Genomic DNA, 22,634 nt, shown 5'->3' with positions numbered 1-22,634 from the left:
TTAATTTTTTATTGTCTCAAATTTCTGTTTTACTTATTATAACATTTTTTTTTTCATTTAGACAATTAATTGTTATATTATTTTTATTTATGTTAGATTACTTTTTAATTTTTTATGGATAGTTTAAATTTAAAACAATTAACATTAACATAACTAATTTTAATATATGATGAGTTAAGGAAATTAAACAAAATAAATATTTTAAGAGATAAGTTTAATGTAAGACTAGTAAGTTATATAGATTGGTAAATAAAATATTTTAATTTCTAAAAATAAGTAAAATTAAATTGGAGTAATACTTGTTTAATTAACTAGTTTAGATAAAAATAACTTTTTTTAAATAAAAATAACATACACAGTTTTTTAAAAATAAATGGAAACATAAATTTTTTTAATAAGAATTTAATTATATTTTAAAAAATTGTAATATTTAGTAATATATAAAGGAATTTTTCCGTTTAGTGTACATATTTAATATTTTTATGTTATCCTGACTATATTTTAAAGTTAAGGAAAAAAAACTATTCAAAATTTAAAAGTAATTATATATACTAATGAAAACATAAATATGTGTTCTTAACAAAGCATAATAAAAATATTATTTTTATTATTATAAAAAAAGTTAATGTAAATAATTTTCTCAATTTTACTGTATATAGTTACTTTAGCTTAAAAGTAATTAAAAATAACAATACAATGAAAAAATATTAAATTTTAAAAATAATCACTTAAATGATAAAACTAGTAAAATAATTATTTTAATTTAAGAAAACGGTTGTTTAAAGGATAAAAGTGAAAAACACATAAATAGACTGAGAAGAACATGAGAGATTCAACATTACATTTATGTAATGATTATAAAAAGATAAAAATTATTTTTTATTAAAATGAAAATGGTATTAAATTTATAAAAGAAATTATTTTTAAAAAATAATTATAAAAAAGTAGATTCAAAGTTTAAAGAAATTTATATTAATAAAGGTAAAATAAGTAGAGATGTATACACCAAAAAATAATCAGTTACCAAACCAGCCCTTTTTTATATATACTAGCTTAACGTCATAAGTACGTGTATACACATTTTATAAATATTTATAAATTATTTAAATTTTAAATGTAGTAATTAAAAAGAGTAAAATTAAAAAAATAAACATTGTATATAAATATAAATATAATTATAGATAAAATAAATTTTAGTTATTAAAATAAAAAGTATTATAAGTAATATTGTGTAAATAATATTATACGTAATTATTTAAATTTGAAAAAGTAATTACTAAAATAATAAAAGAATAAATATTTTTTATAATAAGTAATTATTTGAATTTTAAGAAATAGATATTAAAATGATAAAATTTAAAGATAGTTTTTTCTATTATGAATAATTATTTAAATTTAAAATATAGTAATTAAAAGGGTAAAATTGAAAAAACCAAAAAAAAAAAACACTTAAAAGGTGTATCTTATATATGTAGTTATATATTAATAAAAACGTATATATTAGTAAAAACGTATATATATTAGTAAAAACAGCATGTCTTGATATTAAGTCTTTTTATATATACCAGTAAAAACATATGTCTTAACCATTTTTCATGATAATAAAAGATAAGAAAAGTTTTATTATTGTTATTATTATAATTATAAAACTAAATAAAAATTATTTTATAATTTATTGTAAATAGTTTTTATTTATTTTTTAGGATGTTTCATAATTAGAAAAATGGTTAAATTTAAAAAATGGTTAAATTAAAAAATAAAAATAAAAAGTGGTAAAGTTGATAAAATAATTATTTTAATTTCAAAAAAATTATTTAAAGGGTAAATTTGAAAAAAAAAATGTGAAAAAACTCTCCTAAGTGATAAACTAATTTATAAATTAATTAACCAATTGAAAACTTATAAACTACCACCTAATTTATTAGTGTGAAACTCCTATGTTGACAAGTACTTTATCATTTAAAAACTACTTTATAATAATCTACCAGTTAATTTATTAGTCAGTTTTCACTTATAGTGATTATTTAACTATAAAACTATTATTTATGTATTACTTTTTTTGTCAATTATTATATGTTGCTCAGCATATTTTTTTTCACCTTCTAAAGTTTTCATTTAAAGAGAATGATGGTCATAAAACTGATTATATGTTAGGATTATTATAGATTTCAAATTTGAAAGTCAACAACGGTCTATCATTCAAGTTTTGTTTGTTTATCTTAATAATGTGAAGCATTTAATTATTTATTGAGTAGAATTAACTTCATTAAATTTAATTAGATTCAACTGTCATTTTAATATTTAAATTTTATAAATGAACATGTCATATTTATGTTTCTTTTGTAAATCTCCAACTGTTATCTGTTTAGCATATCAACAAATGAGTTAGTCGGTGTGATTTTCAGAAAAGAATATGACTTTTATTTAAAATAAAAGCAAAGGCAAATACATTAACGATCCATTTAAACCATACCTTAAAAATAACTCCTTTATATATCCTTTGAAATGTTAGTTATTTTTGGTAACATGGCTATTTGATTTGAGAACTCTTATTTAGTGAATGACATATTTTCAAATTGATAAATTATGTTACCTAATCATGAAGACATAGAAACAATAATCTACTGTTGCTGAAGTGGTGTAGTTTTAATTTTTTTTTAGCCTACCAAATTCACAAGTTGAAAAAAAGACTCTATTATGCATTACCCTCTCTTATGACAAGTCTCACATGGAACTGTTCCATTCCATAACCATTACCCTTTCACACCCAAAAACTTTCAACTCAAACCACAGGATCATGGTACAAGTCAAAATATATGACAGAAAACAAAGCAGCCGTTCAACTTAGAACTCCAAAAAGCTACGTGTATTGTGTCATATTTACACAATTTCCCATAAAACGCACACATTCTTCGTGTCTGTTACTGATATATATAATTTAATAATGTAGAACATAAGCAAGTTAATACTGCTTCTGACAGAGATTAGTCCTTTCTTGTCCTAGAAAATACGCATTATTTTCCTAAGGCTTATTCTTTTCATCTCCCTTGCTTTCTATCAGCCTCTGACACAAATAGCTCCATCAGCCTCATTCAATTGGCCGCAGAATAAATAGTTCTCAAGTTATGGCTCTTTTTGTGTATCTTGTGCTTTTCCTGGCCCTGACTCGTCGTTCAAGTAAGTACCTGCACTGATTCTTGTGTGTTTCTTCTAAAGATTCAACATTTGATTTTAAAAGTTCTTTTGAGAAGTGATGAACGCCCTTTGGTTTTCTGGGGTGGGTTCGTATGATGAATTGCAGTTCCTAGGCTTTTTCCTTGCTTTAGTTTTGGGGTTTTTCTATAAAGGGTCTTCTCCACTGTTCTGCAGAAAGATGAAAGCTTTTGGAGTTATTTTAAGGACTAAAGGAGTTTTGACCTTTTTTTTTTATTTATGTAAAACATGTTTCCCATGTTGTTAAATTGACTTATGGTGTGAAATAACCTTTTTGTTATGTTTCTGATTTTTTGATTTGCAATAGGTGCTCTTTACTGCTTATGCAAAGATGGTGTTGGTGATCAAGCCCTGCAGAAAGCAATAGATTATGCTTGTGGAGCCGGAGCTGACTGTTCCCCTATTCTCCAAAATGGAGCTTGTTACCAACCCAACACTGTGAAGGATCACTGTAATTATGCAGTTAATAGCTATTACCAGAGAAAGGGTAATGCTCAAGGAACATGTGATTTTGCAGGTGCTGCCACAACCAGTGCAAATCCACCTGGTAAGTGTACTTCCAAATGCATCTTTTTTCGGCCACATGTTCTAGAATTTCACTTTATTAATGCTCTTATCTTTCTTGTGCTTTTTTTTTTCTACAGCGACATCATCTGGATGTGTCTACCCCTCAAGTCCTAGGTATGTGTTCTTTGATTATTATGGGTCTCATTTGATTTCTTGTCGTTTTATCTGTCGTGCATCCATTTAATCGGTTAAGTTCTTTGGAAATTCAAGGAATTTTGAGGCAATCGAGTGTGAGGTTGGAATCTTGATGAAAAACCGTTTCTGCTAGGCATTTTATGGGTGACTGTTGGGGTCTTCCATCCAATAATAAATGGTTTTTCTTGTAACCCAATTTTGTGTTCCTTTTAAGTCTCTTTCTAGTTTCCATTTTTTGTGTTTGAGGTGAATGGTGGCATTGGATAATTTTAGCATTATACCCTATTTTATTAGCATCTAAATTTCACTTAGCATAATCCAAAAGGCATTTTGAAAAACTGGAACTCATTTGTTTTAATTCCAAAGCTGGCAATATGACTCTGAAACCAGTTTGTTTCATGTACTAAAATCCCTTTTTCTGGGTTAATGCACTCACCTCCCTGAAGCAGAAATTCTGAATTACATTCTTGCAGAAAATTTATCTAATAACAACGTCACACTTGCATATTCTGTTGAAATATGAGCTGGCATGATTAGGATGTTTCACAAACATTTCTTAGGACTAAACTTATGCATAACATTTAATTAATCACCCAAGGTTATGATAAAATGAAACAGGTTTTGATGCTCCTTTTATCTTGGCTGTCGTGCAGCAATGCAGGAACAACACCATCAACTGGATCACCACCTGGTACAACTCCTGGTTCTCCTACCCCAGTTGGAATAAGTCCAACATCTACAACTGGTTTGAGTGGCAATGGAGCTAATTTGGGAGGCATCAACTCTGAGTTGCTACTGCTCTCTGTGCTAACCATGTGGTTAGCAATCAGGGTGTAGCCTAAAGGTACAATGCCACCATAGAAAAGCTTGTGAGGTTTTCATGTAATTTTACTTCTGGGAATCATCCACAAGCAATTCAATCACACCCGTTTTTGTTTTTTTCCTTGCAAGAGAAAAAAAAGTAGGAATTTGGTCCCTTTGTTTAGTGCTGATATATGTTGATTATGATTACTATTGAGGGGTTGGAAGTAGCACTTGGCTTTTCTCCATTTGTACATCTAAGACTATGACAGACACTATTTTTTAATTTAATGGAATCCGGCTACCCCATTTTTATAAACTATTCTGTTCATCATTCAACTTCATGTTAGCTGGCTACTCTACGTCTCTGTCACTCACATTTTAACCTTTTTCAATTGCATCTAAAGCCATTGTACATTTTAACCTTTTTAATATTATTCTGAGGTACATGCATTAGAGTTTTTTTCCTCTGTTTTACAAGTATCACATTAACTGATTTGACAGTAATCGGTGTAAAATTAGGAGCCTGTGATATGGTACTCTTGCTACTTTATTATGAGTGAGGCTAATGGGGTTTTGAAAATTCTAAGTTCCCAACAGACCAACCAGTGCATATATTATAGAAAAAGCAAAGGTGGTTCAAATGTCCCTGCATCAATAATACTATGTAACTTGTGAGTTTTCTGAATTTTCTATGTCCTTCTCTTTCCTCTGTGGCGTTTCATTCATATCGTGGAACAATTTTTTTCCTCGGACGTAATTGCTTCTAAAAGTCAACAACACCAACTGAGAATAAATTTGTTTCACATCATGCCATGCATAGCCGACAAATCTGAAATAAAAAATAGCACATGGTTTTTCTACTGTTAAAGGCAACTGAAATAATAAAATGTTATTTAAAATTATCGTTTGACTCAAATGATTAATATATATACGTGTGTGTGCGTAAACATCATTTTATACTGAGTTCTTGTGTTATTTTCTAAAAATATTATCAAACAGTTACATGATTTTTTTCCCCTCTAGATGGTGTGCACGACTCCCCCAATATTTGAGGTTGGAACTAATTTATGTTTATAGAATGATTGTTTGGAAATTCCAACCTGTTTGAGGCTATGTAACTTATTTGGTAAACACCGTAGTAAGAGAATCTGAACTAAAGATAGAGAAGAAGAGTCCAAGTCACAGCAATTAATGTATTTTGCTAACTTATGAATAATAATCATGTTGCCAGTTGCCACCGTCACAAACATTTTTCAATGATCTATTGCTTTCTAGGGTTCTTTCGTCCAAATTAATGACAAAAAAAAAATGGCAATGTCATTTTCAACACGAAAATACATACAAATTTGAATTAGCATTAGAAGTTGATAATCTTAAATATGGCATAGTTTGGTGCTTTGGGTCAACCAGTAAAACTGATTAACATTAAAAAGAACTTCAATGCAACATCAAACAACGGTTGTAATAATTTTTGTTGAAATCAATATTTAATTTGTAAATTTGTAAGATCTAGAATTTTCCACAGCATTTTTTATTTAGATCTCATCCATGATCGTGGCAAAGTAAGATTATGAAAATCATCAAACAAAATCATAAAATCATTTAGATTGTCATTTTTGGTAAATTGTCTGTTAGACCGCTTATTCATCTTTTTGAACGAATGAATTTAGTTTAAATAAAATTTCAACGTAATATAATTAAAAAATTATCTTATTATAACACTACCCAACTAAAAATTAATGCGATCAAAAGTTGATAATTTCTTGGCAAATAAAATTCCAATTGAGACAATTTAAAGCCAATTAAGGATTAAAAATGTTTTTTATTACACCCTTTATTATCTTGACTGAATAGATTTCAATTAATAAAACCCAAGTAAGGTATACATTTAAATGTGTTAAGATTTTCGAGTTCTCACGATCCGAACAATAATTTTGATGTTAGCATAATCTCAATTTTGACAGATTGGCTGTGATACAATGAATGTATTTGGTAGAATATTAACATAATCAGAAATCGTGAAACAAGAGAGAATTGATGTCTTAAAAGTGAGCATGAAGCATTGAAGACATAACAAAATGGTTCCTTCTCACAAAGGTGAAACACATTCATTTTCTGTCGTGCTCTTGCTCTGAACAAATTCAACAATCAATTTGACAAGAGAATCTGGTCTTTCAACATGAGGAAGGTGACCACAATCTGGTATTTGGCGTATAATGGCATCAGGTAATTCACAATGAAGTCGCTGAAACAGTAGAAGTTCGCAAGTTAACTGCAATCATTGATAGAAAATATAATCTCCCAGGATCAATAGAAAAGTGGAAAATGTGCTGTGTACCGACTTACCACACCAAGCTTATTGCTGATTATGCGGTCATTCTCCCCCCAAATGATTATAGTTTTCTGCTTTATCTGTTAAACAAATTTAATTCTGTATCAAAGCATATTGATTTAGTGAAGAAAACTACTTCTCTTATAATGCTGAATTTGTTATGATATCACACGTCTGAGTTGGGAGTCTCAACTTAACTATAAATGAGTAATATGAAAAATATACAAGAACAAACACTTAATAACTCTTTATTTAATAATTCGATTATAAAAAATGAGTTGTCATTTTAATTAGAATGTAAATAAAGTATTGTTATTGAAATCACTGAGACATGTGAAAACTCACACTTTGCTTTGAAATCCAAATACTCTTAATTGTATTCATTGCTCACACACACTTACACTTGTACTTTTATTTACTTCACAATCAAAGAACACTCTAATGTGATTTCACTACTCTTCTTTTCGGTACACATTACCGTGAGCTCTCTATTTTTTCTCCTTCACGCTTCACATCATTACACTCTACGTAACTCTCTCTTACAATAATTTAAAACACCATCACATTCAATACCACCACCTACAATGCTCCCTCGCAATTATGCAATTGTCATGGTGCCTGTGTTGTAGGACTCAATTATTATAGTCACCACACTATCAAAATTCATTGGCATGGTAGAATTTTCTCCACCGTCATCTTATTCACAAGGTCGGTTATCTATAAATAATATTGTTCCACGGTTTCTGAATCAGACATCTCATATTTTTCATATTCTCGATGCGTGGATTGTAGTTTGAATTTCTGAGCTTTCTCTACTTTGTATGACAACTTCAAAATGTCCAAGCCTCTTTGGCTGTTTTGGCATTTCTCAAAAATTGAATAGTCTACACCTTGGAGAATTTGAGATAGCGCCAACTGGTCCTTCCTCCGAGTTGTATCATCAGCTCCTTATTGTAAGCATGGTTCAATAAAACCCCAAATATTATGAGCCTTCAAATGGATGGACATCAATAATGCCCAATAAGTGTAATCCAGTTTCCTATCTAATTTGGGACCAGACCAAGAAATATTGTAATTTATGGCCATCTTCAATAGATTCTACAAATTTGATAAACTAAGAACTTGCTTATTCCTCGCACACTCAAGTTTTTTCTTTTTAGTGACTATCTTACAAACTCATAAAACCAATGTTGAATCTAACTCACTTTGCTTTGAAACCCAAACACTCTTAATTTTATTCCTTGCTCACACAGATTTATGTCTGTTAAGAAGTGAACTTTAAGTCTAAGAGGTGGACTTTAAATCTAACTCAATTCCACAAAATCAACTTGTAAGTGAGGTTTGCACCCACTTATATATTATAAATTGATCTTACCTCTAGTCGATGTGGGAGTTCCACCAATGTCTAACCGTTATCTTCTAAAAATGTTATATTTTTTAAACTACTTTTATAATATTAAAATTAAAATCTGTAAACATAACTTCTTATTTATTATTTTAAAAATTATGATAAAAAAGTTAGTTGTGATATTATTTTTTAAAAATTTACTTGTTTTACATGTTAAAATTAAAATGTGTATACATGAAAACTCTTTATTTTGTTATTTTGGTATGAGCTTAAGCGTGGCCGTCTCTATCCATTTGGAACCCTTATTTTATCTCTAAGGTGTGAGATCATCTTAAATTCAAACCAAGATAGTAAAAAAAGTTATACACAAAGTGTAGAGAATAAGAGAGGAAAAAAAATATACTCGAGACATCTTCACCAACTAAACAAAATTTTAGTACAACATTCAACTCAACCTTAAAGCATTCAATTTGTGTTTCTTATCTATGTCGTAGTCAACTTCTTCTTTGTTTATCCGGTGTGAGATTTCATATTCAAAGTTAGACACTAATAGGAATAAAACTTACCAAACATGAGAGTTCAAATTGCATCAATCATCATTAACATAAAATAAAAAAAGCTGACACCTGCCACCAACCATGCAAGAGATCTAGTGTATATAGCAGCACTTCAATCCACACTCTCAGAAAGAATATGAATTTTTAATGGAAATCACTGAAAAAACTATGAATGAAAAAATTTACGATAAGCCTGTTCCTAATAACATACAGACCTGTAAATAAAAAATTGAAATTATAGCCATGTATACCTTAAAAAGATGATAAAATTGATTTACTATGGGGGCAAAAAATTTAATGTGAAACTAAATATTGATGAAGTTGCAGACATAAAAATGCCATTTATCACATTATTCTTCATCTTGAGCTAAGACGGCTAGTGATAGATAAGAATAGAGAATGAATTTTATAATCAACAAATATGTGATGTTTGGATGTTAACTTTCTAATCATGATAATTTATTTAAATAAATTAAATTTAATGTTATTTTTATTTTGATGATTGATTGTTTTTGGAAATACATTTTATTTTTTCTTTAGTTCTTGCTCAACATTAATGGAGTCTTGAGATAAGACTTACTTTTCATTTATCTTTTCTGTTAAAAGATAAAATTAAAACGATTAATTTAAATAAAACTTTAAGAAATGCCATTTAAGTTAAAGATTGTGTGCAGTTACATAAATAATAAATTTTTATATGGAAAAAATGGGGTAATTTTTTAGAAAAAAATGTGAACACAGACTACAACTAATAATCTATTTTATTATTGTTATCAATTACAGGTTATAAATGTTTTTCTTAATAAAGAGATGATGAATCCCTAATGTTAAAAATTTAATTATGGATATAATCATTTTTTCTTAATCTGTTTTCTTGTTAACTTAAACAAACCTTTAAACTTTCTATCTTTCTCTATATTCACTCCTTTATATCTCTTTAACTTTCTCTTCACCATCCACTATTCAAAATTGTGATTTCTTTAATTTAGTTGGAATAATCCAAATTGAACTCTGAAGCTCCAAATATCGGTGTTTGGTGTGGCTAACTCTCCTTCCATCATCAATGGTGGGCACTATGTCACAACATAGATTAAATATTCTTTCTCTAATTTTCATTAAAACATTTTATTTTTTTTAAATTAAGAGAGAATTATTGATGATTTTATAACAAATAGTATAAGAACATGATGACACCAAAAATCTGATAATGGGTGAAAATACCTGTTTTATCTGGGAGACAACATTATAACCACCGCTAGTCATAAAATCAACAGTGGCATCCTCCCACCATGGCAATAAACAATGCAAGCGACCAACCTGTTTAAGATTATAGGACCATGTTATGCAACTTCATTCTGCAACATCTAAAGATGACACAGTGAATGAGTGCCACTGAGGGAGTGTGTGATGAACAAAAACATGCTTAAGCTGGTGATGTTGAGTGTTAAGTGGTATAACGAATAGATAATTGTCATTAAATTGGTTATTACTCTTTAGAAAGTAAACTGTACTGTTTTTGTAGACTTTAGAACTCAGACCTTCTGATAAAACCTCCAAACCTAAATTTTGAAATAGTCAAACTAAAATTTAGAATGATAGATATATGTTTGATAGATTTATGTGACTAAGCGTACATCATGGTGCATTATGAAAATGAAAACAAATGCACATATGTAGACCACATTATCTAAAGAAAATGATAATGATAAGATCTAGCAACTCACATTAGTCCAATCGAGGCTAGTACTGAAAGGCAAGTTTGTGAAGCTCAAAAAATTAGCATATAAGCGTAATGGAATGCTCTTCAATAGATATGCCTGATTCAAAACACATGAATTTATCCAGCTGAAAAAAACAGAGACATGATGTTCTAGACAATGGCTTGTGCAAAGTTGGAGATATACTCACCCCAGCATAGGCTGCTGCTCTAGGTAAGGTTGCTAGGTTTCCTGTTCCTTCTGCATACACACTAGCATCAATCAAAACAAGCTTTTCCACCTGAAAAAATTAACTTCAAATAAATTACTATATCACAACAGAATTGCCTTATAATAAAAGAATCCTTTAAAATATGTTATTATTCAGAAGTTAAATTGTTGGATAGCACATACAGCTTCTGGATAATTGACTGCAAAATCAATGACAACTGCAGAGCCAAGGCTTGGACCAACCAATATCATTGCCTTTTTGATGTGGGACTTCCAAAACTGGTAGATAACACCAATTCACCCACAACACAATGAAACAATAGGAAGTAAAGCACAGATGCAAAGAAATTTGTCAATTTGTGGAGATAACCATTTCCTCAGAAGATGAGCTGATAAACACCTAACTACCTGATAAAAATGATCACGCTTTGATACCACATCACATGAAGGAAGTTTTTCTGATGGATAAAAAGAAAAAGAGAAAACTCCATGATTAAAGTGAAAGAAAGGAATGAACATAAGATGGGAGAAGTAGAAAAGCAAACCTAGATCACAGAAACCCCAACCAAGAATGTCAACAGCCCATGTTTCGTAACCAGCTTCCTCAAGCAATGGATATGTGTATCTCCATTCTAAACATGAGCTGAACAATGAGAAGGAGTGAAATGAAATCCAAAGGTAACTTGTGCATAAAAATGTACAAATTCTGTCACTTGCTTGTTTTGAGCACCTGTCAAAGCCATGAAGTAGGACAATTGGATTTTCCTTGTTCTGCATCATTGGCTTCACACAACTACTCATGATAGGATTTTCCAAGAACCTAACCTGATTGTGTTACACGAAATAACTGATGAGCAATAGTAAATGTTGAGCAATTTTCTCAAGAGAACAAGCTGAAAATCTTGCCAAACAGCCCATAAAAAGGAATTGTTTAGAAAAATCATTGCTTCTATTCAGTTTAAGAGTTGAGTGATTGAGAGGGAAATAGAAAAAACACCAACCACAACAGTCCAAACTCTAAAGAGCCAATAGGTAGCCTTCAAAGAAATGGATCAGTAAATAATACAAATTATAAGAATTGAAAATCTTTATTTGAAGATAACTAACTAACTATGAGAGGCTCTCCTTACTTCAATTCGTGTTAAAACTTGACTCTTTCTTTCCCCCACTTAGATATTTATGATAGATTTCTCTCTCTGCTACTTCTTTGCTTATCACACACTCTTTCACCACCTCCCCCCACTTCCTTCTTCGTGACAATCTTATTTATTTCTTCACATGTAGCAGACTTTTCACTCATCCACTTCCTTATCCGTAACAGTATCACTTCCTTCCCTAATTCTCCCTGTTATAAAACCTCATTGACAGACAGTCCCACATGAAATTTTCCTAACTCTTTCTCCATGTGTAAGCACACCTTATCCAAAATCTTTGATTGTGATGATCATTGAACTAAAACTTTTGGGTTTCCAAATGGAGTTCCGCCTAAGAGACCACTTATCTAATGATGAGTAGAAAAGAATGGCATGTGAAACAAAATTAGCATACCATTTATTATTGAACATTTTATAATGAAATGAAGGAAAGATTCCATTGATTGGGAAGTGAACCACATATGATAAGGGGATTAGTCAACAAAAGAGTTGGTTCAAAGCATACCCTCCAAATAGGAGGAGAAAATAAAGGTACTAGAATCAAAGAGACAAAATACGTTTATCCAAACCATCCAAAACCCCAAATTATTCCATCACATGGTTCCATTTCATAATTGGATATCTCAACATGTTAGCATATGTATTAGAATACAAGCATAATGAATATGAAAAGGGGCAATAAATAAAGAGCATAATTTAGTAAATAAGTAAATAAATTGGAAGGTGGAAACGATAAAAATGCAGAATTTTTACAGCAACGGGAAGTCTCTGAATCCGTTTAGCAAGGTTTCTCGCAAAAGGGTCTTTGATTCTGTGGACTTCTTTAGGGAGAAATGAAGGGAAGACATCTATTTCGGACACAACCTTGAGTTTGTGAGTGGAGGGAAAAGACAAGCGCGTTTGCGAAGGGAACTTAGGTGGTAGTAGTAATAGCATTGCAAAAAACTGAAATTGAAAAACCCAGAGAGAAAGAGGCTAAGGTGAAGGAACGTGGCATATGTATGTCACACCTGCCATGTACAATGCTCTGACAAATAACTGCCACTTCATCCTCACTCTCATCTCTGACTTCACGCCATTAACACAACAGGATAATGTGAATAAGAAGAATATAATATAGTCATATTGATTTTAAATAAGAATTTATGATATAAATTTTATATATTATTTGGGTTTCATTTTCAAGTGTTGTTTTTATGTTATGCTCAAATAAAACAAAATTGTTCTTTTTTTTTCATAAAATGTTTGAAAGTTTTTCTTTTATATTTTTATTTATACTTCACAATAAATAAGAATTTGTTATTAAAGTGTAAATTAATTAAAAACGTTAGGTACTTTAAAATAGCATTGTCAAAAAAAGGTCTTCGTGAACTTTAAACTAATATGTGAAAAAAACTTCTATATGGAACATAGAAACTTTAAAAAGTTATCCTAAATTGTTATAGGATTTTTTTTTTTGGTTAAATTAGAAAACATATATAGAAACTAAAATTTGATGTTAGAAAAGAAAATAAATAATTTATTTAATAAGTAGGAAAATTAATATGAACATAACAACAAGTTGGAAACAGTACTAATTGAATAATAAAACTGAAAGTTTATAGAAAGAATAAGTGCAAAATTAAGTTCTTAAAACTAGCAACTATAAGAAACCTAAGGCTTTGTTCTTTTGGGGGTATTTGGGGGAGATGATTTGAATGGATTTGAGGGTAATTTTATAGTTGTTTTTTGGAGTGGATTTGTGGGTAATTGAGAGTGAATTTGGAAGTAAAGTGTGTGAGAATTAGTGTAGGATTTGATTGATGTGACAGATAAAAAAAATTTGTTTAATGGATAGAAGTTGAAGATTACCAAAATGCTCTTAGTTATTAATGTAATATAAAATGATAATTGTTAATGTTATATTTAATTGTAAAAGAGTTTATAAAGAGTAAAAAATTAATATTAATTATTAAAATTAATTTTAATATTGTAAAAAAAAGAAAAAAAAATAATTTTTTAGATGAAAATAAATTGTATTATTATTATTATTATTTTATTATTATTATTATTATTATTATTATTAAAAAAAGTTAGTAAATTACATTAGATAAATAAAAGTGTTAGCCTTTTATTTTGATACACAATAGATGTGAACATTCACAATTACTATAAATAATTATTACAAAAGTTAAGGTAAAGGTGGGTTGTTAAGAATGGATTATTTACAACTTGCTTGAACTAATATTCTGATAAATATTTAATCGTTTTTGTTATTTATACGAATTAAACACGTACAAGGGAGTATACAACTCATCCCTACTGAAAGACTCCTTTAAGAGCTTATGAAAATGATAGGTCTATTGATTAAATGACCTTAATTAGTTAGTTAGGGGTCAATTAGTGAGTTACTCAAATAAAAGAACTTTTACAATCCAGCTTAAGTATAAACTAAGTTGATCTCATAAAAGAAGCTTAGCTCCTTTTCTTAAAAGTAACCAAAACGCAACACACACCTTGTGCAAGCTCTCCGGCCACGACACCGGCACCCAGTAACCGTTCGGTAGCGGAATCAAGCAGAGTGGCGACTCTTCTAGCCTAGGACAATGCCTCTCCCTATAGTAGTTCATCTCCCTGCTCGGCTGGTTGTTCAGCCTCGGATCCTCCCACAACATGTAATCAACAGTATCGGCGGGCCACGTCTCCACGCCCCGCCCAACTGTCTCGACCGCCTCCACTAGCTGATGACGGTGACGGGAGCCAGCACTGGAGAGGAGCAGCGTCCGGCAGCCAGAGCTGGCGAGTGAAACGCCCAACGGATTAGCCTGCTGCTATTAAAACGAAATCGTTCAACTCCCTCTGTCTTGTATGGGACTACTGTTGCATGTGCACGTTCATGGACATGATCTCCTGCACAGTACAGTGTATGGTATTTTACAAATATTAGAGGACACATATGTCATTTGAACGTAAATCAGGGCAAATCTCTTCGAGATGGTGGGATGGTTAAAGCATTCTTATCTCGCAAATCAGCGGATTTTTTTCTTCGCAAATCAGCGTAACCGAACAACAACTATCTCGCAAATCAGCACTTGCTTTTCCTCATAAATAGTAATTTCTCTTGAAGCGAACACAGTGTAAGTGGTAAGAACTGGAAACATAGAATTAAAACAGGAATTGAATGCATAAGAAAGATTCAAATGTAGAAACAATAATGAAACAATTATTAGAACTGGAATTTAACGGCAGAAACTGAAAATCAACATTCAAACCTAAGAGAGAATGAGATGGCGTGAGAATTAACCAGATTACTATCTAAGTGTAAGAACTGAAAAATCTGAATTGAAACTGAAATCAAATTATTGTAACGAGTTTAATAATATTAAAACAAGTAAAGGAATGTAAATTTGATGAAAAACATATTAAAGACTTAAAATATTATAGAACAAGTTTACTATCAATTTAACTCTCAATTTTGCTTTCTAAGATTCAATTATGAAATCTTTATAATATAGTGATCATTTTGGATTCACTAGAACATCAACATGAATCCATAACTAAGTCCTGTTAAGATGTAAGAGTGAAAATGAAATGTTCAAGAGCGGGAAACTTCAAATTCTGATTTAGAAGTAAAGAACTAATGCATTGCATTGAATTGGAAATCAACAAAGATCAAGTATTAATAAAATTAAAGTTGCAACATTTCTTTTTCAAGCATATATATATATATATATATATATATAGTGATCGAGTTGAAGATGAAAAATATAATTCTTTTATACTATTCTTTATATCTTACAGTGATTTCACATAGTCTTTGTGGATGAGTGATAATCTTTGTAATCCTTCACATCATTAAATATATCCCAATGAACTTGATTTGTGCGCTCTTTAAGAGTGTATTTTTATTAATCTTAAGTGGAGAATAAAAACATATAACTAGGATCTGTACTTATGAGAATAAGCAGTAGTTTGTGCACTCACTTTTGTAACTAGAAGTGATTAGTATACTTGGTTTTATTCAACTAATTTTTTAATGGAACATCTTAAGTGATTGGATTAAAGAAGAACTAGACATCCCTTATGAATTTGGTTAAACTAATATAAATTCTATTATGTTGTTTGCTTTTCTTGTTAACTAGTTTAGTCCTCTCCAAAAAGAGTTTAGGATCTGTTTAACCTCTTTTATAAGTCAGTTGTTCCAACAAATGTATTATTGTAGCACTTAAGGCTTTTCAGATGGGCGTGTAATGTTGATAATTCTTTTTCTTTCTTGCATTGATGTGAATCCAACTAATGATGGTGATGTGATGTAGTTTTTAAGTAATTAATTTGTTTAAATTATGGTCCAATCCTTTGTAAAATTGATTGACCAAATTATGCTGAGTTGTAATAAGGTCTAATTGTCACTTAGTCATTAGCCTTTTGGGAGACCAAAAGGATGTACAATTGAATGTTTTTTGGTGACTTTTGGTTACCACAGGTGCAGTTACAATCAATCATTAGTTTAATGTGATCATTATTAACTTTCCTGGAATGTAAATGCAATTAATATTTTTTTTGTAATTACAATGGTTTAAGCTTCTATATAAGTTGAACTATTTTGATCAAATGAATATAAATTGATTTTTATTAAAAAATATTAGAGTTCTTGAGTCATTCTCCTAAGTTCTTGAGTGATTCAAGAACATTGGTTGTATCAAAGGATTTTTCCATTCTTTGTATGTTGTCTTCCTTGAAAAAGAGTGATTCTTTTCTTCCACCTTTCATAATCATTTCTTGCATTTTTTTCACTAGAATTCAGAAAACTAATTTTGTCCAAATTTCTTGTTGTTTGCATTCGAACTTAGATAAATTCGTAAACAAACAAATCAATCCCTTTGATTCTCATCATGCATAGTAGTGTTTTTCATATATAGTTGTGTAAATGAACTATTGAAGAGTGTGTGTTAGATTCTTTGCTTGTTGGAGCTTTTGTGGAGAATCATAGCTTTTTCTCAACATCCTTTGACTGGTGGTATGTGGAAGCGGTTGAAACACACTATTATATCTCTATGAATGCCTTTATATCACTAAGAATATGAAAAATGGGTTTCATACATTTATAATTGGTATTTGTTAACATTTTGATAAGATAATCATTGTATACCAATTATAAATAGTATATAATATAACATGACAAGGATGTGTCTAGTGCAAATCACTTTACATGTTGGGCCTATTATACTTGACGTCCTTTACGTGACACACCAAGTCATTTGTTATCATGTGCTACAACAAGTTGTTTGATATTGATTGGTTTTAGGGAGTCATTTCTTTTTCACAATTAATGTTTAATTCTACATTCTCTATAGACTTCAAAATAAGTTTTCTTGATATTTTTATTATATTTATAACTTTATTTCTTGTGAAGCTTCTTAATGGAAAATTGCTTCATCACAACTTTGTCAATTTTCATTCTTTTTGTCTCGAAGGAATTCCAAACAATATTTGTAGATGACATGATGGTTCAGTGATTTCTCACTTATTTGAATATGCAATCACGACTGTATCTTCAATAAGGGCTTGTTCTTTGGTCATGATTAAACATTATTTTGAAATTTTCATGTGTTTGTTACACACTAAATAAATTATATCAGTGAAATTAAAACTATCTTATTTTTTATGATCAAAACTTAAGTGTTAAATAACATTTAATACTTTTGTCTTATATGAGCTTAAAACATCTTTAGCTTAACAATATTCATTAAAAAAAATTATTGATTTTAAGAATAAAGTAGTTGAAAATAGAATCCATCCTAATTGAAATTTATTAAATATTTGGAAAACTACTAAATTTTTAATTATATGAATGAATGATTATTTTAAATGGGAATGTATTGCTTTTAGTTTTGAATAAGTTTGTCTTTGAAATTATTTGATTATCATAACCATTTGAACCAAAAGAGATTAAAATTTCTTATTTAGTTTCATCGCTCAAAAGCATCTATCTGGTCATTCATACAATGACGTTTAACACTTAAGCTCCTAAGTGGTGGTTTGAGAGATATATGAATACAATTCTTTTTCAATTTATGTCGTTTAAATGATCTAAGAGATGTTCAAGCAACAAGAGTCAAATATAATTTATTGAAGATTCATTTTCATAAGTGTCATATTCGACGTCAAGAAATGAGAGACAATGTCAATTCTCTCTCATAAGAAATATTAACATCCTAACATCGTATAATTAACTCAAAACACTCAAGTAATAAAGTCTATCAATAATACAACTTAAACATATAAAAGTTAATATAGATTTTCAATATTGGAAGAATATAAGTTAAACGAGAGCACATCACTAACTATTGTCTTTTTATATAAGTTTATATTTTGTTTATTTTAAATTAGTAATATTTTATGATGATATTTTTGGATAAATATTTATGTAGTTGTAATATAAAATATAAGGAGTATAAGTGGAAGATTTTCGATTGAGACAACTGTTCGTTGGTTTGATTATATATATATATATATATATATATATATATATATATATATATATATACGTAATTGTGTATTTTTAAATATCATTATATTTTAAATTATGAATGATTTTTTATTTTTTTGTGCGTGGTTACTTTGTTATGACTAAATAATTATATAATTATATTTAGTGCAAGATATATTAAGACAATAATATGAAACTTACATCATAAAAATGTTATTTAATAAGTTGAGAAAGGCTAGGCATGCAATGAAAAGGGAGACTAGGTGTGTAATAAGATTTGTTGAGAGACTCAACTAAAAATAGAAAAAAAAAATAAATAAACTTAGGCCGAACATTAATTTTCAAAAGTTGGGTTTGGAGCGGTTGGAGAAAGTACCGATTGAAGCAGTAAGATTACTCTACATTGTCCAAAAAGTATTCTAGTGAAGGAAACACATACCCCAAAAAAACTCAAAGAATCTACAAAACAAAAAGAAGAAAAAAAAGCTGTCCACCGCCATGGATTCGCAGCACCGAACAGTGGCTTCTCCTCCGTCACCGCAAAGCCGCGATTCCACCGCCATTCTCTTCACCTTCCTCTCATTCTTTGCCGTTGTCGCTCTGGTAACCCTCTCTCTGTCTCTCTCTCGTTGCGATTCCACTTTCAATCTCGCTTGCATTTTCCACTTTCCTATAAGCGACAATGCCTCACTTTATTGCACCTCCAAAGCTAATGCTGTATAACTACAATGATGTTCCGCTGAATCTCGCTTGTATATGTAGTCCTTTATTGATTCATTACGCACATATCTGATTTGGTTGTTTAATTGGTTTGCCTCTCTCTGATTTCTATGTGTATCATAATTTAGGAATATTTCACCAAAACATTATGTGCTATTTCTGAATAACAAGCATTCCTTCAGTGGACTGACCTTAATTAAATAGGCAAAGTAGAGTTGAATTGCAGTAGTTTTTACCATAAACTTGATATACTTATTATTATGTTTGATCACTTTTGGATGAATTTTACTATCATTGCATTTAGTGCTGAGATTGTAGTTATACAAAGGGAATGTAATATACCTACGTGTGGAATTGCCAGGGATGTAAACATTCAATAATCTGCTTACAATTGTTAGGTAGAGGAATAGTTGAAAGTTCTAAATTACTGAAGTTAAATGGTGGTGAATAGGATATAAGTCTTGTTTCGATGTTGATTTGGCATTTTTTTTTACCTACTTTTTTTAGGGAAGATCACTTCGGAGAATAAAGATATTCTGCTTATCATTTTCATATTTTACTTGTTTATCAATGTTGAGTATGTTGAAACTTTTATTAAACTAATTGTGCTTTCCAAACATTTACTTTTTTTATAAATGATCTTTGTAGACGAGCCACAGTGGTATAAGGTTTAGTTTTGTCCTCATTTCTGTACTATTTTTTACAATTGGAAAATATTTCTATTGATTCTGCTCAGGCTTTGAAACTTAGAGAGACATGTGATTTCATCTACAGGTTTTTGTTCCTTCAGCATCACCATCCTTCCAAAATACCTTATCCATTCTGCACCAAGTCCCAGAAGGCCATGTGGGGGTATACTGGAGAGGAGGCGCCCTTCTGAAAACAATTACAGAGCCAGGTGCCGGATATTCATTTATTTTCTTCAGTTTATACTAGTGCAACGGTTTGCTTAATTTTATTTATATTAATTTTCTAGGATTCCACCTAAAGATGCCTTTTCTTACTCAGTATGAACCTGTACAAGTGACTCTTCAGACTGATCAGGTAATTTGGTTAGAGAAAGTTCAGGATTGGAATTTCAGTTGTTTTGGCTCTATCCCTTTGAATTTTGAAATTGTGGTGATCATTGCAGGTGACTGATATACCCTGCGGTACTAAAGGCGGTGTTATGATCAATTTTGAGAAGATTGAGGTGATAGTTTCTTTTTTTTTTCTAGAATCTTATATTTACTAGTGTGTTTTTTTATCACATATTTAATAATTTTATATGAAGTGGTATATATTCTTCTTTTAGGTTGTTAACCGACTGCATAAGGAATTTGTCTTTGAGACATTACTCAACTATGGTGTACATTATGACAAGACATGGATATATGACAAGATTCATCATGAGATCAATCAGTTCTGCAGCTCTCACAGTCTACAACAAGTCTATATTGATGTGTTTGATCAGGTTAAATATTAATATTTATAAGTGAGTTTTACAGCCATAGTTTATTTTATGCTGCTATCTTCCATAGAGTAATTATTAAGAAGAAGATTATGGTTGGACCTGATATTAAACAGTTTGATGTATGCTTAGTAACTTGTAGCTTCTATTGTCATCCACTGAAAAGGAGTTTATGCTAAGTTTTTTATTGTACCGTACTTTGTAATTCTTTTCCTGCTTTGTACAGATGAGTTAAACGATGTGCATCTTTTTAGTTTATGGTTTTTCTCCTTTCTTGTGGTCTGAATAAAACCATCATTTGGATCCTTTCAGATTGATGAAAAGATGAAAGATGCTCTTCAAGTTGACTGCACCCGCTATGCTCCAGGAATTGAGATCATTAGTGTCCGGGTCACAAAGCCAACTATTCCAAATAGCATAAGACGCAATTTCGAACAAATGGAAGAGGAGCGTACTAAGGTATACTTTCAGTAAGAGCTGTCATTTTCCTGTTGAGATGTGTGGAGCTATTTAAGTAATCAGTTGATAATTTCATTGAAGGAGACGGTTATTAAACATGTGTAAGCACATGCTCGTGTCTGTTTTTTTCCCTTTATGATTGATTTGCGCGGTTAGTTCTCTCAAATTTGTGCATTTTCTTGAGTTCTATAAATGCTTCGAGCAGGAATTTTTATGCTAGATCCTCCATCATTGTATCTTAGCTTTATTTCTTCTCTCTACTAAATGATGTTAAGGAAGGTGCTTTGGATGTTATGGGATAGGTCTTAATTGCTATTGAGAAGCAGAAAGTAGCGGAGAAGGAGGCAGAGACTATGAAGAAGATGGCCATTAGCGAGGCTGAGAAGAATGCCAATGTTAGCAAGATCCTTATGGAGCAAAAATTGCTGGAAAAGGACAGTACTAGAAGACAAGAAGAAATAGAGAATGCAATGTATCTGGCCCGGGAAAAGAGCCTGGCAGATGCAGACTTCTACCGGTGAGATTTTCCCATTTCTAGTGTCTTTGCTGAATGTACATTTATGAATAAGATATTACAATTTATGGAATTGGAAAAAATAAATTATCAATTTTATTTTGCATGTCAAGAGTAATTAAGGAAGCTGAAGCAAATACCTTGAAGCTGACCCCTGAATTTCTTCAGCTAAAGTTTATCGAAGCCATTGCTAATAACACAAAAATTTTCTTCGGTGATAAGGTATTCGTTTCCTCTACCAGCTATGCTAATATCTGTCTGACCTTGTTCACAGACCTGACCTTTCAGCTTGGTCTCCAGGTTCCTAATATGATTTTAGATCAAAGGCTACTTGGAAACTTACTTCATGAAGTTTCTATAGGGACAACTGCGACAGGCAAATCAGATATCTGAATTAATAGCTGTCAGAATTCTGAGCTCAGAAGAATCGAGCATTACCTATATTTTGGAGAGGAGTTATAACTTCGCAGTTATCTTTACGCATGAAAATGAAACAGTTCTACAAAAGCTTTTTCCTTGTGTGCGGAGAATGTAGATAAAAGACTGTCCTTTTTGCTACAGTGGAAACTGGAACACTCACAATGAGATAAACTGTTACAGGTGGGGAACAAAGGACAACATAACACGAAGATCAACATTTTCTCATTTGTACGAGCTGATTTTTTTTGTCCTTACACTTGTCATCTTTTCACATTTACATAGTCAGGTTTATATGTGTGCATTTAAGATAAAACGATACGCATAGAAGAAATATATACCTCAAATCAAATTAAAGAAAATGGGACTGCTTTAGAGTGTGTATGGATACAAAATTTTAACATCGTAATTATTCTTTCTAATGAATTAGAAATGAAAAAGAAAGTTATTTGAGTAAATAATTTCACTTAAAATTGAATTTCACTTAATATATTAAAATAATTTATTAATATTAAATAATTTTAATTTCACTTAAAATAGTGAGAATTTAAAGTTTTTTATATTAAA

The 22,634-nt window shown here is 30.3% G+C and overlaps 3 protein-coding genes across 4 annotated transcripts; 2 read left to right on the top strand and 1 right to left on the bottom strand.

Annotated features, from left to right (window-relative positions):
* The first annotated feature begins 2,854 nt into the window (after positions 1-2,854).
* On the top strand, positions 2,855-5,035 carry LOC108336810 (PLASMODESMATA CALLOSE-BINDING PROTEIN 3). The gene is made up of 4 exons (XM_017573260.2): positions 2,855-3,177; positions 3,521-3,760; positions 3,858-3,894; positions 4,569-5,035. The coding sequence occupies exons 1-4, from the start codon at positions 3,126-3,128 to the stop codon at positions 4,750-4,752; spliced, it is 513 nt and encodes a 170-aa protein (XP_017428749.1). The 5' UTR covers positions 2,855-3,125; the 3' UTR covers positions 4,753-5,035.
* A 1,608-nt stretch (positions 5,036-6,643) lies between these two features.
* Positions 6,644-13,125, bottom strand: LOC108324770 (uncharacterized). Of its 2 annotated transcripts, XM_017557702.2 has the most exons (10): positions 12,792-13,125; positions 11,615-11,709; positions 11,430-11,527; positions 11,293-11,342; positions 11,068-11,163; positions 10,865-10,954; positions 10,681-10,773; positions 10,178-10,273; positions 7,066-7,131; positions 6,644-6,964 (listed from the first exon to the last, which is right to left on the bottom strand). In XM_017557702.2, exons 1-10 carry the CDS (start codon positions 12,972-12,974, stop codon positions 6,809-6,811), a joined length of 1,023 nt encoding a protein of 340 aa, XP_017413191.1. In that variant the 5' UTR covers positions 12,975-13,125; the 3' UTR covers positions 6,644-6,808. The 2 variants fall into 2 exon arrangements, with proteins under 2 accessions (XP_017413191.1, XP_017413197.1); XM_017557708.2 differs by lacking the exons at positions 6,644-6,964; positions 7,066-7,131 and adding an exon at positions 7,161-7,998.
* A 5,757-nt stretch (positions 13,126-18,882) lies between these two features.
* On the top strand, positions 18,883-22,429 carry LOC108335663 (uncharacterized). Its single transcript, XM_017571739.2, has 9 exons — positions 18,883-19,110; positions 20,002-20,125; positions 20,204-20,271; positions 20,360-20,419; positions 20,522-20,680; positions 20,990-21,136; positions 21,439-21,653; positions 21,764-21,872; positions 21,951-22,429. Exons 1-9 carry the CDS (start codon positions 19,006-19,008, stop codon positions 22,041-22,043), a joined length of 1,080 nt encoding a protein of 359 aa, XP_017427228.1. The 5' UTR covers positions 18,883-19,005; the 3' UTR covers positions 22,044-22,429.
* The last annotated feature ends 205 nt before the right edge of the window (positions 22,430-22,634 follow it).

The sequence above is a fragment of the Vigna angularis genome, chromosome 1 (genome assembly GCF_016808095.1).
Source record: "Vigna angularis cultivar LongXiaoDou No.4 chromosome 1, ASM1680809v1, whole genome shotgun sequence".
Classification (NCBI taxonomy): domain Eukaryota; kingdom Viridiplantae; phylum Streptophyta; class Magnoliopsida; order Fabales; family Fabaceae; genus Vigna; species Vigna angularis.
This window is presented reverse-complemented; position numbering and strand designations above follow the sequence as displayed.